This window comes from Micromesistius poutassou, assembly GCF_964030765.1.
Source record: "Micromesistius poutassou genome assembly, chromosome: 17".
In the NCBI taxonomy this organism is placed as follows: domain Eukaryota; kingdom Metazoa; phylum Chordata; class Actinopteri; order Gadiformes; family Gadidae; genus Micromesistius; species Micromesistius poutassou.
The window spans coordinates 6,605,586-6,620,086 of record NC_140287.1 but is presented as its reverse complement, the minus strand read 5'-3'; the positions used below and the strand labels follow the sequence as shown (position 1 = coordinate 6,620,086).

The 14,501-nt window shown below is 47.1% G+C and overlaps 1 protein-coding gene and 4 non-coding genes across 5 annotated transcripts in view; all 5 read right to left on the bottom strand.

Moving 5' to 3' along the window:
- The window catches only part of arhgef10 (Rho guanine nucleotide exchange factor (GEF) 10), a gene marked incomplete at its 3' end in the record, with an annotated part of 50,562 nt that extends 36,114 nt beyond the window's left edge, over window positions 1-14,448 (bottom strand). Inside the window, exons 1-4 of the mRNA XM_084482266.1 lie at window positions 14,319-14,448; window positions 8,015-8,128; window positions 3,400-3,732; window positions 80-517 (exon numbers count right to left, since the gene is read on the bottom strand). Coding sequence (XP_084338392.1) covers window positions 80-517; window positions 3,400-3,732; window positions 8,015-8,051 — 808 coding nt within the window. The 5' untranslated portion in view covers window positions 8,052-8,128; window positions 14,319-14,448. The remainder of the gene's footprint in view (window positions 1-79; window positions 518-3,399; window positions 3,733-8,014; window positions 8,129-14,318) is intronic.
- On the bottom strand, window positions 6,767-6,840 carry AC3HAE_032650 (transfer RNA isoleucine (anticodon AAU)). Its single transcript has one exon. It is a non-coding gene; the product is annotated as a tRNA-Ile (tRNA).
- Window positions 7,259-7,331, bottom strand: AC3HAE_032649 (transfer RNA phenylalanine (anticodon GAA)). Its single transcript has one exon. It is a non-coding gene; the product is annotated as a tRNA-Phe (tRNA).
- On the bottom strand, window positions 7,635-7,707 carry AC3HAE_032647 (transfer RNA phenylalanine (anticodon GAA)). Its single transcript has one exon. It is a non-coding gene; the product is annotated as a tRNA-Phe (tRNA).
- Window positions 12,026-12,099, bottom strand: AC3HAE_032646 (transfer RNA isoleucine (anticodon AAU)). Its single transcript has one exon. It is a non-coding gene; the product is annotated as a tRNA-Ile (tRNA).
- Window positions 14,449-14,501: the final 53 nt, after the last annotated feature.

The window sequence follows — 14,501 nt, the reverse complement described above, 5'->3', positions numbered from 1 at the left end:
CCACTACCTCCCGGGGTCCTACCCGCGCTAAGACCCAGACGTCGCTCAGTGAGTGTTTTGGACGGCTCGCTTCCCGTACCTTCCTCGTCCATGGAGAGGTGGCGGATGATGACCGGCGTGGTGTACGTGGGCGTGATGAGCGGCACGCCGGACGGGGTGGCGTACCCGCACGGCACCGGGATGGCGTAGCCCGGGGAGACGTCGCGGGGCCCGCCGGGACCCTCCTGCGTCTCCGCCGCCGCTGCTCCCGGCACCGCCGCCGCCGCCGTCGTCACCGCCGCCGCCGCTGCCCGCTCCAGGGGGTCGGGCCGAGAGGAAGGGGCGGGGCCGGATGGAGAGGAAGGGGCAGAGCCGGGTGGAGAGGAAGGGGCGGAGCCACGCGGCTGCTGCTCCAGCTGCTGCACTTGGAGCGGGGTGATGTCGATGACAGAGTAGGGGTTGACCTTGCCCCGGGGGGCGGGGCCAGGGGCCCCAGAGAGGGCGGCGGCATCAAAGGGCAGATCAGGGCCGTGGCCTCCTGGTAGAGGGAGGGGAGGAGGAGGAGGAGGAGGAGGAAGAGGAAGAGGAAGAGGAAGAGGAAGAGGAAGAGGAAGAGGAAGAGGAAGAGGAGAACAAGATGTGTTCAGTGACATGCTGCTCCAGTCATGAGTGGGTAATCAGGGTGATCTCTGATACATTATGATCATACCGTGTAGAGATGAGAAGATACAACACAACAACGTTCCAGCTAGCTTGTGGTACTGATAAGGAGACCCTCTTTAAGCACTCCAAATTCAAGAGGGTCGCTAAATATTACTGACAATGGAGATTTAGAGAATGGAGAATTTATGAGTATTATTGGCAGGAATATTTTGTACATTTCTGATTATACAGAACAAACATATGCCTTCTGAACATCTCTTCAATCGTAAAACCCCATTTCTGAGTTCCCCATTTTAAATCCTTTTTAGGGGGCAGCGATAATCTGAAGGAACGAAGTGACCCGCTCCCATGAAATTCTAATTCACCACTAATCCTTCCCAATCATATTTATCGCTCAGTATTCTTATAGAGTCTGAGAGCAGTCCTAGAATAGCTTCATCCCCAGCTGCAGCTTGTGTGGTGAGCGGGGGGGGGGGGGGGGGGGGTGTGAGGGAAGGAGAGTTGGCCAAAAGTTCAGCAACAGCTGGTGACCCGAGCAAGACGGAGGTGTGATTTACAGTACACTGTGACTTTCACTGCCTACACTTTAAAAAAAAAATCAGCTTGTGTGCTTGATAGCCTCTGACCCACACACTCTGGAGGTACCTGCTGGCTCTGACTCAACCACAGTGTGCAACTTCACGCCCCCCCAGGCCTGCATGCCATGCCCGTAGAACCTGTGAGACCTTTACCCGCCTGACTGTGAGACATGTGGGAAAACTGTAACACCCTGCTAGTGTCCCTCAAAGCCTCAAAAGGAACTGAGTAAGAAGGAACAAGCTCTAAATGATATGATTCACATTGGATTATACGGTGTGTGTGTGTGTGGGTGTGTGTGTGTGTGTGAGAGAGAGAAGAGCATTACAGTGCTCAGCGCAGATGTTCAGTTGACCAGAGGTTGTACCGTGACGAGTCAAGTCTAGTTCCAGTCGTAGATTTCGCCAGACAGCTTTAGCTAATTACAGCCTAGTGTGGACTAAAAACAGCTGGCCAGTACGGGTATCGAACCCGGGTATTAGCACCACGCTCTAACCAACTGAGCTAACCGGCCTGTGAAGCCATGCTAACACGGGTGTTGATTATTTTACAAAATCGGGACACCGCTGGCTTTTATCAGCTACAAATCCATCACAGAACTCCCTCAGACAATAGTGAAAAAATAACAAGGACCAGATTTCCCTTGACAACGCATAAACAATATGGTCAAATTTCAGGGGATTAAGTAGATACAAAAAACTCTAGATAGAAGACTAAACATGATGTATCCTTATTGGAATCATTTCACAACAATTTCCCAATAACTGTTGACCGCTTATATAGCCTCGTGAGAAAAAGATTTGAAAAAGAAATGCATTTCTCCATGTCATTATAAGGCACCACCCAGCTGAGCCAAGCAACCACACAGAAGCGGCTGAAACCCTGCCGCCCAGCATCTGGTGAAGAATAGCAGGGAAGGGGGGAGAGGAGCAAATCACTGTCAAGTGTGTGTTGGAGAGGGGTGGTATATTTACGTGTGTGTGTGTACGTGTGTGCGTGCATGTGTATGTGTGTGCGTGTGCTTGAGTCGGTGCCAAGCACAGGCTGAAGTGCTGCCCACCCCCTCCACCCCGGCCCACAGTACGTGTGTGGGTGATGGTAGGAATAAACAGCAGATACACAGAGCACCAGTATCGGGCTGGTCCGTGATGGAGGCCAGGTCCCTGCAGCAGCAGCAACAGCAGGCTGAATATAGACAGCGTTCCCCAGAGCCCGGCAGCAGGACTCCCCCGCACACACAAGAAAAGTTATCATCCCTCAACCTCTAGTGGGACACATTAGGGCTACGTTCACCGGAGCGATGTATGAAAACAAAGCTGTGTCTGTGTTGAGATGACACAAGAAATGACGATAACGTTCACCGGAACAATGTATGAAAACGAAGCTGCATGTTTGTATCCAGCTTACACAACAAATGATGTATACATTAGTCATCAAAGTCCTAAACCCTTGAAAAGAGATCTTGTGATCTCAAAAGGGATTCACCTGGTTAAAGATACAACATTTAATATTGACGCTGAGTGTTTAAAATGGGTACTGAACTAACACGAGCGCAAGACCAGCCTAGCGCAATACTCGATTTAGGCACACAATTATTATATTTTGACAAGGACGAGCGATGCCAAGTCCTACCCTGTAAGTGGATCAGTAATGTACACATAATTACAATGCAAGCACATCCGATAAAGGATCTATTCTACAAATTCTAAATGCTGGCCCTTTGTCTGTACCTCTCTCTTTGTTTACAAGAATCGTACTATCAACAACGTCCTCCCCCAACCTCACCCACTCAATCCCCCCCCCAGCCAGCCGAGCTACGCTAGTTCATGTCACACAGTTGCACAGCCAGTTAGAGCTGACGGAATGCTGCTTTTGTTCTGACTGCCACTGTTTTTTGAATCCTCAAAGTCTCCCACCTACTCACTGGGAGGGACTGAATCTTACAGAGTGCAAATTAACATAAAAGATTCAATTGTTTTTCTAAACATGTAAAAAGAGGCGAGTCATCGGGTTTCGTGCACTTTTTTAAAGTCCTGGCACAATGCAAGGGGTGGATCTCCGCCTTTTCAGAGCTACGCCTCGACAAGGAACGAATACCACAACAACTGACTAGAAACAGAAGCCTGGCAACCCTATCCCCGCCGCTAGCAGGCACAGAGGAGGCTCCTCCACCACACCCACCCGCTCTGCCGACGTCCTCCGGTGGGGGCGGGGTCGGGGGCGGGGGCGGAGGCAGCGGGAGCTCGCTGTCCTCCCCGGGGGCCTCCCTGGCGATGGACGCCGTCCGCGCCGTGACCGGCGGGGCGTCCTCCGTCGCGCTGGCCGGGGGCGCCTCCGCGGGACCCCCGACCCGTCCCGCCGCCGCGGCGGCGTTGTCCGAGGGGGCGGGGGCGGGGGCTGGGGCGCCGGAGGCCTCTGGGGCGGGCGGCGGCAGGTCAACCCCGGTGACCTCATCGCCGCTGTCCTCAAACTCGAAGGCCTCCCCCTCGTCTTCGTCGCCGCCGTCTGCCAACACTAGGACGGACAGACAGACGGACAGAGAGATTATGTAAACATGCAGGGGGCACGAGGACTACAGGAATGCAGTGTGTTTCAGGTTTCGTGGTGGAGCAGGTAACGTGAACCTTCAGGCGTCATTCGCAAAAAAAACAAGCCACACAGACTATGACCAAGACACCGACACGGCTAGTGTTGTTCTAGTGCTGAACACAACGCATCGTCGTGCCACAAAGCTGTGGCTCACATCCCCTTCCCTTTTGATGCATACGCCTTTTTGAAGCAAAGTAATAAAGAAAGTGAGCTACACAGAACCCTGTGATCTGGTGTGTATACAGTTCTCCACCACCAGGAGTGGCTAAGGGAACAGACACTTTGTGGTTGTCGGTTGTCTTTGCTGGGCTGAGGGTTATGAGACAGAGGCCTTTGCTTAGGCTTGTAATTAAGGGTGGAGTCCCAGCAAACTGCAGTGTGCCGTTTACTGTACAACTTTCACATCGAGGCAGTGGACTCAGATGCTACTTTATGGTGTGTAAAATAACAACACAGGGTGTAATAACGCACACACCCTGCAGTCACACGTCACGGCTGGTGGGAGGGTCTCGCTGTGCTTCTAGACAGGAAGGGGGGGACGCACATGTCTTGCCAGTTTCCACACTGAAATTAGGCCAGCAGGAAACTGGGATGTCACTCCCTCCAGAGACCGGGAATGTTGCCAGAGATTCCCCAATTCATTCCCCACCTCCCACCAAGCAGCCAGGATTGCGGATTATGCAGAAAAACAAAATAATGGAATGGGTGACGTGAGCCAAACTAATTGAGCGCCAATAAGTAGAAAGAGACCTAAACGCTGGTTTTGCCTCCTTTTTAACTTTGAGTTGTCAAAAAGTGTGCTTTAATAACTGCCATGCACATGTCTCTAGATAACCCCTGGAAAACAAGACATTCATCTTAAGGGGCTGTCCTCTATAGTAAAGAGAGGCAAAGAAGGACTACACACAAACATATGAAAGAAAAGTACATGCTGGGACACTTAGTCAAAACAGGAGGAAGGAGGATGAACACTAGGAAACATGGACGCAATTGGATCCAATAATCTAATTCTTCCAGCAACAGGCCATATGGTTTTCTTAATCTCCCACCAGGTTAAAATGTTCAGTTACTCCTATGGAAGCTAAAGGAGTGAGGAGGTTGTAACAGCATCAGAAAATGTCCCTCTAGGTGAGAGCTGGGCTTTTCTTTATCTGCTCAACTTGAACTCCTAAGCATTCCAGACATTTCTTTGCTTTAGTGGCCGGTTGTTGAGTCAGTGGTCATAGCTAGATTGTTCGAAATGTTCATATCCTCACTGTGTTTCTCAATGGAATTTACAGGTTTGCTCCTAGATTTCATTTCCTGGCTGCCAAGAGCAGAGGTAGGGAATACGCCCGACCACGCACAGCCATGCAGACGAAATAGCTCCGTTTGGGAGAAGTTTGAAAGATCCCCAGTTTGAGTCTGGGTTTCGGCATTTTGACCAAAAAAATAAAAAAATAAATAAAGCAAATCCTGCTCCAGGTCAATTCTCCAATAATCCTTGACAATGCTTGAGTGAATTATTGTACACTCTTTTTCCAAAGTGGCCCTTATATTTTGTTTTATGGTCAACTGGTTAATCACTTTCAAACATACTGTAAAACCCCTCAGCTCGGAACACACAACTTAGAAATAAAAAGAACAAGTCAGCCTTACGGGCAGGGGGCACGGTGCTGTCTGTTCCTCGACTTTGAAGTCTCCAGGAATCAACAAATCACTTAGAGCATTGCTCCCTGGGGCCCTGACAGCGAGGTGTTGCACCCTGCAGTCAGTGTGTGTGCATGGGCGGTCCGGGGGGGGCGACGCCACAGGCAAACAATGTGACCCCACCGTCCCGTGGGCAGATTGCAGCAGAAGGAGGCTGAGAGATGCTATCTCTACTCTTTCATGTGCAGCGGTAACAAACGGGGTTAGGAGGTCAAGGCCTGAGGATTCCTTTTCTTCGGCACTCTGGGATGGATGGTTAGTGTTTGGCTTAGCTTACGATGCACTCTCGCCTCTCCCCGTGTCACTTTAAAGTGAAACACAGCGCTGGGTTCGTGTGAAACGCAAGTGCAGGGGATTAATCAGTGGCGATCTGACCAGCTGAACCGTGCCCAATCGGCCATTCAATACCGCATCAAGCGCAGAGGGTGGATCGTCAAACAGCACTGGTGCGAGTGTGCCGGCCCATAATTAACTAGCCAGACTTTACAGGCGACAAACACACACACACACCCACCCACACACACACACACACAGAGACCTCCACACACACACACACACACACACACACACACATACACAATATGGATTATGTTCTTTTGGACCCTTCTCTACTGTCACATAACGTTCTGTTCAACGGCAATCCACCCTGCCATCGCCCTGGCAACCCCACAAGCGGCTGCCCAGCTGGAGCTAGGCCTGTGTCTGTCCCTGGAGGCTCTGTATGCACGTGTGTGTGTGTGTGCGCACGCACATGTGTGTGTGTGTGCGTGCGTGTGTGCGTGTGTGCGTGTGTGCGTGTGTGTGTGTGTGTGTGCCTGTGTGTCCATGCGATGCCGCAGCAGAATTCTGCTCAGTACTGGAGGCACATTGTTTGGGATTCACAGCGGTACAGCACATTTCACCCCCCCCTCCTCCTCCTCCTCCGCTGGTTCCACTGCCTACGCTCTTCAGAAGCGAGGAGGAGAGGAATGTGTTGTTTTCACATGTCGTTTATTGTCTTCCCCGGCTCTCCCCTGAGCTACAAGTGGCAGTCACCACAGGCTGTTTGGTAGGCAAATCACCCGATTACATGACAATGCAAAAGGCGACCTGCAGCCAATGACTGAGCCTGACCCTGATGTTATGAATTGATGTCGGGCAAATAACCTGTTTCATTGTTTAGATCTTTTATGGTGTGTGATATTTGTTAGTTTCCAATAATGCTTAGTAATTCAAGGAGATACCAAAGAGTTGAACGTTTGCATGCCCTGACATTGCTTTCAAAATACCATGGCCAGTACGGGTATCGAACCCGCGACCTTGGCGTTATTAGCACCACGCTCTAACCAACTGAGCTAACCGGCCTGTATTAACCACCCATCCATGTCTGTATCAAAAAAGTTGTTTACCTGCTTGACTACATATTAGGTGATAATAAAAAAATGTTTACCATCAACACCATGTATGGACGATTTATAAACAAGTTGACACACTTTCAAGACTAAAAAAGCTACAAGCGTCTTCATCTGAATTTAACTCAATATTGTTTAAGCGTTTGAAATGTAGCAAAATCTCAGACTTCTACCAATGGCTCTGTTAAGAGATAGAAACGGCTTTGAGTATAGATGTTTGCCAACTTGGTTATTGATCTACTAGCAGTGGAACCTTGTAGCAAAGGAGTCGGTTTCAAGTTAACAACCGCCATTGTTTAAATATATTGGCAAAGTCATATATAAGACAAAATCACACCCTCAAAGCTTGACCGTAAAGAATATAATAGAACTGCCGAAACCCGGGATCGAACCAGGGACATTTAGATCTTCAGTCTAACGCTCTCCCAACTGAGCTATTTCGGCTGTGCTTTAATTGCGTGATTGTGTAAATAATGTTTAAAATGTTAGCATATTTAAACATTGTATATTGGCAAGTCATGTATAAGACAAGCCCTAACACTCACGTTAAAGAACATAATAGTTCTGCCGAAACCCAGGATCGAACCAGGGACATTTAGATCTTCAGCCTAACTCTCACCCAACTGAGATATTTCGGCTGTGATTGCCTAAGGTGATTGTGTAAACAATGTTTGAATATATTGCCAAAGTCATATATAAGACCAAATCACAAACACAAAGCTCAAACTGTAAAGAACATAACAATACTGCCGAAACCCGGGATCGAACCAGGGACATTTAGATCTTCAGTCTAACGCTCTCCCAACTGAGCTATTTCGGCTGTGAATATATACGGGGAGGTGTCAATCACAGACTCTTATCAGCCAGGAAATGAACTCTGGGTGCAAATCACAATGGTCCACTGATCCCCCCTCTCACCTAAAACCAACCACAAAGCCAACTTCCTTGTCAGAAATGTAGGCAATGACATTCTGAACCCGTTCACCCATGAATTTAATTTCATCTGAACGAGCTGTCAGACATAATTTACACAGACGACCATAGTGGGTGAGGAAGAGACAGAGGCAAGTGAGAATTACAACAAATGAAAGTGGGAGTGGGACTGCATGAGTTGTGGTTGACTTTACTTTCAGGCGGAGGGGGTGGAAAGTCTTCCACGTCCATGTTAGCCAGGGGCTGGTCTCTGATGCACACTCTTCAACCAGCAGTCTAGTGGAGCTCAGCTATGCCCGTGCACATCCCTGTGGAAAAACCACACACACACACACACACACACACACACACACACACACACACACACACACACACACACACACACACACACACACACACACACACACACACACACACACACACACACACACACACACACATAGTGAGAAGACATTTAAGAGACACAGAACAAAGAGGCCGCAGCAGAATGCTGAGGAATGCGCCCATACATCAACCCTTAGACATTCACGAATGCACTCACAGGAAGTCCCGTGCACGCCTATTAATTCATGTTTCTCCATCAGAATCGCAGGGGGGCACAGCTAGTGGGGGGCGAGGGACTGTGGATGTTCTGGTCCAAGGGGCAAAGGCCTTTTGTGTGAACAATTAGTCTTTTCAATGCAGAACAATTGAAACAAATTGGCATGTCTCATGACAACAGAAGCCGTCATGGCTACACCCTTGCATGTCACTGTAAACAAGAAGCGTGTGCATGTGTGTGCGTGTGCGTGCGTGCGTGCCTGTGGAGAAGGTCACAAGGTCATTGCTATGGCTGTTGGAGCCAGTGTGTAATCATTACTACAAGCGTGGGGAACTTTCCACCTGAGCTTCGATTGTCAGCGGTCTCATTAAGGATTCCCCTCAGGTTTGTGCCCAGGTTTGTATGCAGTTTACCACATCAATATGTTAATTGTTTCAAAGCAAATGAGCATTAGCTCTGCTTCGTTTCTCCCATCTCACAGCTGTGAAGTAAAGGAAGTAAAGCTGTGGAATAAATGAGCGTGAATAATCCTTTTTCCTCTTTTAACACAAGCAAAGCGAAGAAGAACCCCTCAACAGAAGTGGTCTCGTCGTCAGTCTTCAGGCAGATACACCCATCTCAGGGGTCAAGAGGATTTGGTATCTGAGTATCTTCCTGTCTTGGTTAAGTGTCACTGGCATGCCAAGGCAAGAAGACCTTCCGACCTGCACAGGCAAGACGCAAAGGTGGAATTCCAGCAGAATATGGAGTGTGTTGTTTGCTCGTGTTGTACAGATACCATAACCACGGATGACAGCTCCCGTCAGGGACTACTCTGAATGTAAAAGAACGGCCCAGCTTCCAGATGCACAGCATACTGCCTTAGTTCGCCTCCTCCGCTCCGCGGATTGGATGACACAGCTCTGACATCACGCTATAGCATAAAGCAGCCCTTGTTTGCGGAGTGTATTCTTCTCGTCCAACAATCTTCGCTCTCATTCAATTGGAGCCAGAGACAGAAGAAAGTGTCGTAATGATCCACCACAGAGCAGGGCGAGCCTACGCCACTGTGGCACAGCACAGAGCAGCTTAAAGATATCCCTGTTACTGAGTCTCAAAGCTTGTTTTGTCTAGCAATAATGTGAAATCCTCCGCTGCCCTTTGTCTTCCACCCCATTGGCCGGGTTCAGGGCCAGAGATGGGGATTTGCGTACTCACAACCACACACACACAATGTGTTGGATGAATTATGACTAAGAGACAATGATGGCAAAGCAGAGGCAGGTAAAATATCCTTTGCCCGTGGGGGTGTAAGCTCTGCATAATGGAGACTAATGCGAGAGCGAGAGAGACCACAATTATACTGAATGCAACGTTTTGTTGAAAGGGCCTGTCATGATCTAAAGCCATACATGGTAATGACAAAGGTCGATTCAGGAATAATTTGAGATCCTGTAGATGGCGGCTTAAGTGTGAGAATGAGAGCCTCAATGGGTTGGGTGGAACACTGGAATAAAGTGACTCATCCCTTTCCTCAGATGAAGAGATGCCAGGACAGGGGTGGAGAGGGAAGGAAGGAAAAAATATACAAAATACATAACGGGTCATTAGAGAGCCTGAAACATTCATGCATAATAAATGCTTCTTGTGCCCTGATGTTTCACATCACGTTTTTTATTTAAGTCACCTAGCCTCTAAAGGGTTATAGTGACAGCATTCCTAAACACTTAGCGCTGAAAAAAACTAGGACCCCAAAGTTTAATCTGAGTTTAATCAACAGCACTGGCTTGACTTTTATTGCCATGTTACAATTAACAGCCTTGAGCACGGCCTCTCCTCACAATAGCTTTGAAACCAGTCCAGAGCCGTTATCTGGGTTGCTCTCCTCCTGTAATTACTCGAGGTAGTTATCATCAGTTCTCCTAACATGCTTCTGGGCAGGGGGTCTAGGCACAGCCACCTCTAAAAGCACATCCTCAACAATGGTGTGGTATGTGGTTCAGAAGGCGTTTACCTCTGGGACCACCTGGCTTAACGTAGAAAGTCTTCACCCGTGTTTACAACATCTGACACCGACTGCTAAGTCAGCAGACACTAGCTGCATACCAACATTGCTCCATCGCAAGACTCGCATTTGTGGGACTTTAAAAATGAGTACTGCAGAATGTCTGAGTGAGTGGTGACAGGTAAAGGACTTGGAAAGGAAGGGAAACGGATAAGCTTAATAAAAAAAGGAGGGGGGGGGTCGACTCAGTCTTTGATGAAGGAAGAACCTTGCCCAACGTGCCATTACACGTCAGTGGGGTTGAGTTATGCTGCTTCAACAGGAAAACAAGTCAGTCACCTGGCTTTCCAGTGCAACAGAGAACAATGCGCTTGCGTATGTATCGTAAATAACATGAAGACAAAACCACACGACTGGAATAATCTGACCGGCAATTACGAAGGCAGTTCAGCTGATGCCGTCAACGTCAAAATGCATGTTGTTTAATGCCAGTGTGTCGTGGATAGTGCGTGTGGCAAAACTAGCTTAGTATGACTCCTAACCAAAGTGATAGAAGTGTGCCTTTCAAAGCTGAATCACGTGTTTATCACCATTAGTAGTACAAACTTAACATTCAATCATATTAAATAATTATTAAACGCGGCTTCTGATCAAATAACTGGGGCTAATAAGAATAGCCTGGAGAACTGGGTGCAACACACACACACACACACAGGAAACAAGAGGGAGACATTCCCAGGCTGGAAGGTTCGGCCTGCCTGCCTGCCTGCAGAACTCTATGGCTGGTTTAGCCACCACGTTGGCATTATGACCTGAACCATGCCTCAAATGAAACTCCCCGACAGATTCACAAAGCCACAAAAGAGTTGGGTGAGCGTGTGTGAGATGTGACAGTGAGGTTGTGAATCTCACAGGTCAGAGGAGGACAGTGCTCTTCAGCATACTAAACAGCCAGGGCTATTTATTGTCTCCCCTTCATCGTAAACAATTTGCCATAACTGTTGGATTTATTGGCAGTGCTGAAATGATAGGGAGACTGGGAATTACAAAACATAATAAATGTTGAACTATTCTGGACTCATGAATCATCGCTGACAAATCTTACACTGGCACCATGCGTTGTATTTTATATGAATGTAATGCTAGTAGTTGAATTAAGTTATTAAACTAGAAAATCCACCCATAAAACCTAACTCTTTCTTTATTTTTCTTTAATTTGGCTCCTAGGAGTGTCCTTCATCTGTCATTATAGTAGAGGTTCCCTATTCCTGGTCCTGGTCCACCCTGGCTGACCTTACCATAATTCTGTCTCTGTTTTAGTGTGCTGCGCTGATCTTGACTGTATGCCTTTCCGGCCCACCTGACTGCTGCCAGCTTGCTCACAGCCACCATCTAAACCACCAAGGACAATACTCTTTTTGAACTTGTACTTAAAATGTTTTCTTGTAATACTACTAGGTATGTAATGTAATGAGTATCCATTGCACTTCTAAGAATCCCTGTAGCAATTCCTTCTCACGGTTTCTTCCTTTATAGTCAAAGTTGTTTTGGGTTAGGAGGTGTCATAAAAATATGTCCTGTAAAGCCCTTTGAGAATGTAACTGGGATTAAGGGTATATTCAAATATAAATTAACTTGATGAGACCCTTTCTCTAGATGGTGCAGTGGTCAAAATGACTATGGCCAGTACGGGTATCGAACCCGCGACCTTCGCGTTATTAGCACGACGCTCTAACCAACTGAGCTAACCGGCCATTTGGACAAACAAATGCAAACTCTGAACAAACAAATTGTGTGAAATAGTTAGAGGGATCCTATGAGGAGGTTATGAAGTGACTGAGGGATAAAGACAGGGCTGCACATATGAAAGACATTCACATGATGTTCTATGTGCAATCCGCTACTAGCAGTGTGGTCAAATAAATTCCAGTGATTTACCAAGACATGAGCAATGATTCAAAAGAGCCCCTTGCCAGTTTAGTCACTGTGTTGTGTTTTATTGCATTTTCGCTGTTGGGCGATAAATCAACGTAGCTTCACGACAACACTGTTCCATCTAGGGATCTCATTTCCGGTGGGATTGTATCGGCTGACATTTGCGTTCACTGCAGTGAAGCACTATGGATTCAAGCACTCACTCAATGGCCCAAACAACTACATTGACACTCATTTGACATTCATCAACACTTTGAACATCCAACAAGATAATTTGTGATTGGGTAAAGTAAGATGCTGTTGCATTAGTATTCCAATTGTCCCTGGATTAACCAATTGAGTCACCAGCAAGCAGGAGTTTGGCCTCAACTGGGAGTTTGTTGCTTCCAGTGGATTCTACCATCTGCTGAACAAATCAGTGTGTAATAAGCGATCAACTTTCTAGATCCACCTGCAGAAGGCCTATGCTGTGTATGAGCCAGCTGTTACCGAGCAATGCGGTGTTAATTCATGACTTATCCGACAGCCCAGCTGATCCTTTATTACTTACAACCTCTGTGACAGACCATCAACACCACAGTGTACACGGCATTGCAAGAATGTTAATGATGTGCTCATAGCCAAACACCATCATCACAACATCATCACCCATCATCCAACACTTGAGCTGTCGGCCATTCTTGGCAATTCCCCATTGGCTATTATGTTGCAGCTGCATTCGTTTTATCTGCTTTAGACCTACGGATATATTAAAAACATAAATCACCCACTATTCATGGGGATGATGGGAAGATCAGCATGATCATCAACACATCATTCTGTGAGGTGTCAAACTACACACACAAATTGGCAGGCCTACATTGAACAGAAGCTGAACTACGTGTAAACAGCATCTTGGCCTATGTCTGGGAACATGGCAGCTGGTTGGACCAAGAGGAAATGTCACACTACAGAGCCCGTGTCTACAGGACCTTTAATGAGAAGTCCTGCCGTACAAATGGGATTGGTGAAAAATAAGAGTTTCAGAACTAGCAGAGATCCCATTGGGGCCTGGGAATGTCAGAAATGCATGCTGAAATCCAGGATGCCCTTGCTATTTGTTAAGCAAATGACTGGAAGTGGGAGCGCGGTAGCTACAGAGAGATCCACAGTTTCCTACAATTCCCTGTTGTCGAGTGAGTCTATGGGTCGCACCATACCAGACTCAGAAAGACAAAAGAGGACCAAGCTCGCCCCTTATCTATTATAAATCGATCCATCTACAAACAAGTCCATCCCCACAAGGCTTAACACCGCTAACAGATGAGTGAAAGCACCCTTTGGCTCGTCTGAGCTCCCAGTCAACTTGTTCAAACGCTATAAGCCCAATGCACGATGAGGTGCTCCACTAATGCTCCAGGTGAAAGGCGCTGGGAAGCGTTTTACTGGGGAATGCCATGCTTGACTAGTAGTGCATTTGTGAATCGTCCGGGCGCCGATTGGCACCGTTTCTTCTCATCCAGAATAGTTTCAAAGAATGACATGTCAAATACATCAGGCGTTTGTTTGTATGCGCGAAGGACAAGCTATAGCAGTGGAAGACGGGTGTACTTGACGAAACATTCATTCATGTATGATCGGGAATGTACATGTATTTGTGTACCTGTAGTATGCAAAGATTTGATCCCACAGGAACACAGTATTCCTCGAGGTGTTAATTTTACATCCAGTAGGCCTATACAATTGTTACAGACTAGTATGTGAACTGTTACAAGCCATTCCGATAATTACGTATTTTTACAATATGCTTTAAAAATATGAAGCGTGTTAATTTTCCGTTCTCTTGATGACAGCGTTGGAAACTTGGCCAAGACAACGCGCCACGTTAAAGACCTAGAAGTCGGGAAGCTTAAAAATGAACAAATTACTATTTATTTTTTTTAGAAAGGATAGACATCGTAATTAAAGTTTCGAAATACCAATCTCTACTGAATGGAATGGAAGAGCAAAAAAGTTGTAGCATCACATTTAAACTTCACGACATACAAGTGTAACTTACCATAGGAAAACTCTTCTAGTATTGTATCACGTATCCATTTGCAATTCTAGGCAATAGGTCTAAGAACTATTGTTTTTTTCTTTCAAATACATTACTCTAGCGACATCAAATACTAACTTTTCAATACAGTCGCTTCCACTCGATGCAAGCTGATTCCATCAAAGCAGAGCCATGCAGACTTCT